A 7,784-nucleotide genomic window follows, 5' to 3' on the forward strand; every position below is an offset into this window, starting at 1 on the left:
ACAGTGGAATGCTTCCTTCTCTCCAGGTCAGGAAGAGATCTTAGGACCACCTGCAGACCCTCACCCCTCCCACCTGCTTGCTGGGGAAGTGCCCAGTCCGTGCCCCTTCCATGGCCACCTCCCTCCCCCTAGCTATGTGGGGGCATGAATCAGCTCTCACAGCTTGTTAAAGCTAGACCTCTTGTTTTCATGCCCTCACCTCAGGAAACAGAGTTACAGCTTTTCCAGCTCTACTCAGCAGGGGGCCAGGGTCCTCACTTTATAAACATCTCCAAGCCTGTGAGAGCAGAGGGCAAGGAGATGGTGTGAGACAGGAGCCCAGGGAAAAAGACAGAAACTAAGACTCACGGAGAGAAACAAAGAGAAGCCAAGGAGACGAGAGTCGCCTGAAGTGAAGAAGAATTCCCAAGGGCTGTGCTGCAGGAATGGCCCTAAGGATGCTCTGGGCTGGACAGGCTAAGGGGATCTTGGGAGGCTGGGGGATCATCTGCTTGGTGATATCTCTGCTCCTCCAGCACCAAGGAGTCCACAGCAAGTGCTACTTCCAAGCTCAAGGTAAAGCTGGGTGAGGTAAAGCTGGGTGAGGCGTTAGGAAAGGACAAAGAACAGAGGGCACTGGGAGGAGGGGGACTTAGAGATGATCCTATGTCGGATTACCCAGACTCCCTCCGGCTCAGAAGCAGGAGAGACTAAATATGGGGGAAGTGTCCATTTACTCTCTCCTATTGCAGAGTGATTCCGTCTGCCACCACCACTCCCCTACACACTAAAATTTCCTGTTCTTCCCTAGCTCCCTGCCACTATGAAGGGAAATATTTTACCCTGGGTGAGTCTTGGCTCCGCAAGGACTGTTTCCATTGTACCTGTCTGCATCCTGTCGGTGTGGGCTGCTGTGACACGTGAGTGACCAAAGATGGCCAGAGAATGCCACTGACTTGAGTGACTGAGAGATGGCCAGGGCATGACTAGATTGCTGTCATATGAGAACAGAATAGCAGTATGAGTCTTGCCAAACCTGAAGGTACCAACAAGAGTGTGAGAGAGAGAGATGGCTTCAGGCTACAAAGTGAGGGAAGTAGGGGTGGATCTAGAAGGAAAATATTCCGGCTATGAAATGAAAAAATCTACATAGGTAGGTAGGTGAGAACTTAGGGAGACTAAGGAGGTACTGAGGGAAGATATGGGAGGAGTGCTAGGAAAGAGGGACTGTACGGAAGGGGGATAACGGTGGCCTTCCACTGTGCTGACTCCTTCTCCATTCTTTGGTTCCCCAGGTCCCAGCATCCTATTGACTTCCCTGCTGAGTGTGAGGTACGACAGAAGGCAGGAACCTGCCAATTCTCCTTGGTGCAAAAATCTGACCCTCGGCTGCCCTGCAAGGGGGGAGGGCCTGACCCAGAGTGGGGCTCAGCTAACACCCCTGTTCCTGGAGCTCCTGCTCCCCACTCCAGCTAAACTCAACTGATCACCCTTCTGCTGACTGCCCACTGCTGCTGCCACTTCCAGGGAAACCACTAGCAGCTGCCAATTTATTCTGAATAAATAAATTAATGCTAAAAGCTTGCCTATCATTGTCCGTGCCATTGGACCCCAGGTGAAAAAAATAGGCCATACTAGAGTCCAGGTGCCGAGTTCTCAGTATCCTGAAGAAAGCAGTGCCATGGTGGACCAGTTTCAGATGGTTATGGTGCTAGTGCTGGGGCCTGGGGCTGCATATGAGGCCAGAGTCGGGCTTGTAGGCAGCACCTTAATGGGGAGGTCCCAGCTGAAAGTGTCTACGGGCACTTGTTCAGGCCCTGTCCAGGTGACAGGCTCAGGCTGTTCCATGGGAGGTAGGAGCACCAAACCTGGTTCTCGGGATGTTACAAATTCAAAATGCAATCGCCACTTCAGGGACACTGTAAAAAAAAAAAAAAAGGCACAGGCATTAGAAGCCAGGAGTAAAAGCCAATGACAGGGTATGGTTAGCAAACGAGCAAAATCCTGTATTCAGAAAGAGGGGGAGAAGTCACAGGGCAAGGAGCGAGGATCAAGGGTTTCCCTGAAATCTAGTGTGTTAGCCAGGACTGTGACAATAAGGATAGCAGTATCAAGAACCAATAACACAAGTGTGAGACAGTGGTAGCCTGAAGTAAAGGTGCTGGGAAATCAGAGGTCAGTGAATCACAAGGTCCCGGTGGGTAGGGGTAGGAAAAGAGATCAGCAAAGCTGTTAAGAATTTAGGGGTCAGTGTGTCTACGAAACAGGCTGAAGATCTGAGAAGGTGTTTAAGGTCAGAGGCTGAAAGTGGGTATGTCTGGGAGTGTGTTAGGAATCAGGAGCCATTACACTCTACCTAAGTACAGTCTTTTATTCCCCCCACCCCAGTAATGCTCAAGGTCTCACCAATGGCTGTGCAGAAGCCTGGGGTGGAGCTGAGAGGGATGGGGAGGGAGAAGCTGGTTCTGGTTGTATGTAGGCAAGACTCCTGGTGCCGGGCATGAGTCACATGGGACACAGAAGGGGCACCCCCTGCCCCTCGGCGTCGCTGGTACTCAGGTTGTACACACTCCTCGGTCTGCAAGCTTACTGAAAACTGGGAGCAAGAAAAGTGCATGCTAGCAGGTATGGGGAGTGCTGACTCTAGATAAGAGAGCAGCCCAACCTGAACCTGTTTTACTAAAGAGACCCTGAGTAACCCCACTATCCACTTCTATATACCACGCCTCTTTATGCAGGCCCTTCTCCTTCTACCCTAGCCCAGTGCCCGAAAAGCCCCTCTCCCTTCTCACCTGCAAACAAGCTACAGTTCCTTCCCCTAAGTTTAAGGTCCCCACCACGTCCTCGCCGAGTCTGTATACAGATTTGAAGATGCCAAATGTCCCAACTTTTCCTCGACCATCACTGATATTGTACAGATCTGGAGAAAATGGGACACTGTAAGCCTGGAGTCCACAATGGGGAATGTCTAGGGCTGGGAGCCAGAAACCAAAAGATAGGGCTTTTCTTTATAATGTGGGGTGAAATATCAGTGGATCCTGAGAAGTATGTGGCAGTTAGGAAAACCGGCCTCTGAGCCAGGAATACTAAAGGGGAGGATGGGGCGGGGAAATTCTCACGGAGGCTTCGGCAGGATGTGGCAGCCATGAGACGTTCCCCAGCCAGCTCAGCCAGCCATGAATCCTTTTTCCCACCTTCATCCTCCTCCAAGAATGGACTGGATGGGGCTACAGCCTCATCCTGGGGAAACCGGACATCTTGAAGGCCTAGAGAGAGAATAAATGGAGAAGTAATGCTGGGAGGGAACAGAGATCAGGGTAAAGGTTAGGGCTTTAGACTCCAACCTGAGAAGGCTGAAGGCAAGGGGAGCCACAGCTGAGGTACACATGTCAATCTATTCTCGAGAACACCCCCTCCCACTCCCTTGTACCTTCACTAAGACCGGAAAGCTTCCCTCCAGCCCCTCTCACAAGCTCTCTAAAGATCATTTCTGCTTTGGTGAGGCTTTTCCCCAGCTCTTCCCTCCAGGAACCCTTACTTACCAGTCAGCACAAGAACTCTCAGAGGGACCCTGAGTAAAGTGATGGGTGAGTTGACACGCTGGCAGCCAATGGTCAGTTTGTAGACATACTTGACTGACTGACCCCGAAAGGAGGGTGGTCCTTCTATGGGCAGCACTTCGCTGTAGGAGTCTGGTTGGGAAGTAGTAGTCAGGGCAGCCAGAGGCAGCCAGAGAGGTCCTCCCACCAGGAGCCTTAGAAGGCATTCCAAGGGTGGGAGACAGTCACTCACATGATTTGGACTCTCCAGGATCTAGCCTCAGGTCACAGAATAGGATTTTTGGTGGCGTGGAAAGGATACACTGACCCCTCTCACCTAAAAAAGATAAAGACTGCAGTTTAATGGCACATTAAAGCTCGCACAGCAAGTGGGGGCAGTAAGCTAACCCTTTTTTCTTGCTGTGAGATAGCAATAGTCTTACACCCCCAAAGCAGCAATTACATTCCTCCATAGTCTCAATGTCACAGAGACTATAATGACCCACCAGAACAATTTAACTTCACCCTTCAGTGACAATTACTCCATTTCCCACCAAAGGCAAATGCTCGGTCTCTAACCTCGGTGTGGTAGAAAGACAGTCTGGCTTTCAGGCTGAACATCTGGCTGACTGGAGTCAGGGGGAGGCAGTGCGACTCGACTCTCACTGGCATGAAACTGGCAGTGGATTTGGGCACTGGCCCAGGCCAGAGCCTCACTATGGAAGGAAAAGGAGGCATCAAAAGGGAGTTCCTGACCTCACCAATACTCTCCCAAACACCCAACCACACTAAGGGGCCAACATGGTTGAGGTGGCTGTCCTAGGGATCAGGGAATGCAGAACACCAAAGAGAAACTGTTAAAGAGAAGTATACTATGGGTAAAAAGGAGAATGGGGGAGGAGGGAGGAAGAGGAAAGGAGAGTAAAGGGTTATGTCATCACATCTTCTGTTAAACAGCCCTTTCCTAATATGAGAGCATAATGAGCAGGGAGGTGATGATCCAGCTACAGGATAACCTGAACTCTGGCTTAGCACTACAGACACCAGGCTTCCTCTCAAAAAGACCACCTTCTTCAGTACCAGCATCCTCACCTAGATGCAGAAGTGGCCGTGGGGGGCAGGGGGTTGGTGACTGTCACCACACACTCCAGCGCCTCCCCTGCTAGAAACACAGGACCTCGGCTCAGCTCTGCTACCACTTCAATCATGGCAGCTCTGGAATCGGATCTAAAAGGAAACAAGGGAGGTCAGAGGTCAGTACCATGACAGGGAGGGTGTCTGAGTGAAGCCTGGGGGTCAGCACCACAGTGTCAGAGGGAAGCTGCTGGATCTGGCGGCAGGGAGGTGGATGGGAGGTGCAGGAGACAGCTGACTCAGTACTACCCAGGGGTAGGCCGTCGCTCCGAGCCCCAGACACTTGCCCCTCTCAGCGCTGGGTTAGTCCCCCTACCCCCCCGAATCCCCAACCCGGCCTCCGCGCCCCCTTTCCTTAAGGCTCCGCATTCCAGCCCCAGGCCACGGACACCCGTCACCTCGCGCCCCCAGCCCGAGCACCTCGCACCGTCCACACTGGGGGTCTAGGCACACCAAAGCCCTCGCCTGCCCGCTCCCCGACACCAGGACCCGACCAAGTGCCTGGCGGGGTCCGCCGCAGAGGCAGTGCAGCAGAGGAGGGACTTCCCTTCGGCCTCCACCCCCAACGGAGCCCCTTCCGGCCGGAAACGCCGGGCTGGCCCGACCGGAAGGGGCTTGGGCCCCACCGCCTTGGGTCATCTTCCCACAGCCTGGCACCTGGGCGCGGGCGCTGCCCCGGATACCGGCCGGTGGGCCCCGGCGCCCAACCCTGGGGGTCCTGGTGCCGCGGCCGGGGGACGCGGCTGAGGCTGCCGCGAGCTCCCGGGCCGGCCCCGGGGGCGGTGCCTTGCGGGCTGGCTCCCCGGGCTCCTCCCCTCTCCGCCGGCCCAGTAGTCGCCGTTTGGCCGGGCAAGCTAATCATCACGGCCCAATGACGACGAGGCCTGACCCTTCCCGCCCAGGACCTAGAGAGACTACCGAGGGAGAGCTTGAGGCATCTTCATTGCTGTCGTCTCCGCCGCCGCTGCAGCAAGAGCTCCCAGGTTCTACAAGACACCTGCTCACCTCAGCTTTCCCCAGCGCACGGCCCTACCGGACGGCACTTAACAACAACCGGCGCCCACATCTGGACGTGGCTGGCGAAATACTTTGTACCAGAAGGCTCGGGACCCGGGACCATCGAGGTCGTGGGGACCCAGGATCCAGGGAACATGGGAACCGGAGTCCCATCCTCTGAGCAAACCAGCTGTGCCAAAGGGGACCCACAGGTTTATTGCCCTGAAGATACTGGAGGCAGTGAGGTTGTGCAGGTTACTGACTGCGAGAACCCTGAGGACGATCGACCCCAAAATGAGCCGGGCTACAGCAGTCCAGAGGACTCTGAGCAACTGATGGCTTCCTACGAGGGTAAAGCTAAGGGCCACCAGGTGCCTCCCTTTGGCTGGCGCATCTGCCTGGCTCATGAGTTTGCAGAGAAGAGGAAACCCTTTAATGCCAACAACATCTCCCTAAGCAACCTGATAAAGCATCTGGGCATGGGCTTGAGGTGAGTAGATCCCATTGCCTAGAGTACCTTAGGCTTCACTTTGTTCCAAAACAAGACTTCCAACAGGGGTGGGAAAGGGTGAGAAAGCAGGTAGGTGCCTTGTCCCAGTCAAGTGGTTCCTATCCTCAACATATTCTTGGTTTTGGAGGGTGAGACCAGGTCATATCTCTTTGCAATCCCCTTTCCTCCCAGTAACTTGTCTTTTTAGCAGGAAAGAGCAGAAGAAACATCTAGGCCTGCAGTTAGCCTTTCCCATTTAGGCTCCCTATCACACACTCCCTCTTTTCCAAAAACTGCTCTTTAGGATTAGCTATACTTTGTGGCAAGGTAGGAAAAGATAGCCTGGCCGCTATGGTACTGACACAATGTTTTATTTAGGAGGGGAAGGTTCTCAACCCCAGATTCCTCTGAGCAACTGGGATACTCTCCATACCTCATTTAGGCACACCATAGTAGTCTCAATACCGATTAGATCAGTTTCTTTCCTCAAGCTTTAGCTCCAGGGAATGGGTGAGAGGTACTGTTCACTCTATTCTGGGATCGACAGCTCTTGATATAAAAAGCAAATAAGACCTCTGACCAGAGAGGCACTGTTATAGGTGTTCTAGAGCTCTTAGTAATAACTTTCCAAAGCCTGCCCTCTTCTCCCTGCACTCCCTACCCAAAGGTTGCAGACTCCGGAAGAGCTCATCTTGGTCTGTAGAACTCCTCTAAATCCCGCCGGATCCCCCACTAAGTTCAAAAAGTAGTGGTGAGAAGCCAAGATCTATTAAGAACAGGTGGATGGAAGGACAAAAAGCATCACCCTGAGGTCATCCTGAGTCAGTCCACACAGTAAACACAGCCAGGGAAGGAAGCATAAAGGTTGGGAAACCCAGTCCTGATAGCCTCTAAAGTAGGGTTTTTTCCCCCCAGTCAGTGCTGTGGGACGGGAGTGGAGAGTCCATTTACCTAACCCCAGGTAGTGGAAGGGCCTGGTGCTGCCTGGGTACCCAATGCCTTTGCTAGTTCCTGTGGTTGGCCTGTACCAGAAAACAATCATCCCTCCAGGCTGCTCCTGAAACTGATTCAGCCCAGCCTTGATCCCAAAAGCCTTTGGGTCAAAATAGGGTCTAGGGCTAGGGTACTGAGAGAAGCACATTGGGGTGCATGTGGTGGGGACACTGAGGTCAAGAACAGGTGGGCATCCTAGCCCCACAGCCTCTAAGTATGAGCTGAGTCATAGAAGCCTGAAGTTGTGCTCAACCCCCTGGATCATGGCTGCCCATACCAGGATAGGGTGGGGGCCACTGACACCGGGCTTTTGGAATGGGATGAGGTCCCGCAGTGAGAAGAAAGCAGGGGTGAGAAAAGGAAGAATTCTGAATAATTCTTAAATTGGGGCTGAAATTATGGAGAAGGCTAAATAGGTCAGGAATGGCTAGCTGCTGAATTAAGGGAGTGAGAGAAAGGCATACCCTAAGAGAGCTGAACTTGGGGTACACTGATCAGGAGCTCCAACAAGACAGTTCTCTTGGCCTCAGTGTGGTAAGAACTCAATTTTGATTGCTCTCTCTTCCAGACAGAGTCCATTCTTTCAATATTTATTGAATGGTTGTTCTATACCAGATACTCTTTTGTTATACCTATCATATCTTGCTTTTCTC

At 52.9% G+C, this 7,784-nt stretch overlaps 3 protein-coding genes across 6 annotated transcripts in view; 2 read left to right on the top strand and 1 right to left on the bottom strand.

The window, feature by feature from the left end:
• The first annotated feature begins 425 nt into the window (after positions 1-425).
• On the top strand, positions 426-1,556 carry MSMP (microseminoprotein, prostate associated). Its single transcript, XM_006916005.3, has 3 exons — positions 426-555; positions 791-899; positions 1,275-1,556. Exons 1-3 carry the CDS (start codon positions 426-428, stop codon positions 1,453-1,455), a joined length of 420 nt encoding a protein of 139 aa, XP_006916067.1. The 3' UTR covers positions 1,456-1,556.
• Positions 1,478-5,578, bottom strand: RGP1 (RGP1 homolog, RAB6A GEF complex partner 1). 4 transcript variants are annotated; one of them, XM_006916004.3, is made up of 9 exons: positions 5,073-5,205; positions 4,611-4,745; positions 4,098-4,234; positions 3,772-3,855; positions 3,522-3,671; positions 3,099-3,245; positions 2,772-2,899; positions 2,386-2,575; positions 1,478-1,898 (listed from the first exon to the last, which is right to left on the bottom strand). In XM_006916004.3, exons 2-9 carry the CDS (start codon positions 4,724-4,726, stop codon positions 1,675-1,677), a joined length of 1,176 nt encoding a protein of 391 aa, XP_006916066.1. In that variant the 5' UTR covers positions 4,727-4,745; positions 5,073-5,205; the 3' UTR covers positions 1,478-1,674. The 4 variants fall into 4 exon arrangements, with proteins under 4 accessions (XP_006916066.1, XP_024905515.1, XP_015448116.1 ...); XM_025049747.1 differs by having other exon boundaries at positions 1,615-1,898; positions 5,051-5,578; XM_015592630.2 differs by lacking the exon at positions 5,073-5,205 and adding an exon at positions 5,310-5,417 and having other exon boundaries at positions 1,615-1,898.
• GBA2 (glucosylceramidase beta 2) overlaps positions 5,530-7,784 on the top strand; it is a 10,948-nt gene continuing 8,693 nt past the window's right edge. The window contains exon 1 of the mRNA XM_015592613.2: positions 5,530-6,138. Within this exon, the coding sequence (XP_015448099.1) occupies positions 5,804-6,138 (335 nt within the window). The 5' untranslated portion in view covers positions 5,530-5,803. The remainder of the gene's footprint in view (positions 6,139-7,784) is intronic.

The sequence above is a fragment of the Pteropus alecto genome, unplaced genomic scaffold (assembly GCF_000325575.1).
Source record: "Pteropus alecto unplaced genomic scaffold, ASM32557v1 scaffold206, whole genome shotgun sequence".
NCBI classification, from domain to species: Eukaryota; Metazoa; Chordata; class Mammalia; order Chiroptera; family Pteropodidae; genus Pteropus; species Pteropus alecto.

Bases quoted from the DNA above. Each gene is read 5' to 3' on its own strand.
- MSMP (XM_006916005.3), top strand. From the start codon at position 426: ATGGCCCTAAGGATGCTCTGGGCTGGACAGGCTAAGGGGATCTTGGGA. The intron at 556-790 runs GTAAAGCTGGGT...GTTCTTCCCTAG, and splicing joins GTGCTACTTCCAAGCTCAAG to CTCCCTGCCACTATGAAGGG. The intron at 900-1,274 runs GTGAGTGACCAA...TTGGTTCCCCAG, and splicing joins GGTGTGGGCTGCTGTGACAC to GTCCCAGCATCCTATTGACT.
- RGP1 (XM_025049747.1), bottom strand. From the start codon at position 5,514: ATGATTAGCTTGCCCGGCCAAACGGCGACTACTGGGCCGGCGGAGAGG. The intron at 4,746-5,050 runs GTGACGGGTGTC...GTTTCCTTTTAG, and splicing joins GCTCGGGCTGGGGGCGCGAG to ATCCGATTCCAGAGCTGCCA. The intron at 2,900-3,098 runs GTGAGAATTTCC...CATTTTCTCCAG, and splicing joins CACATCCTGCCGAAGCCTCC to ATCTGTACAATATCAGTGAT.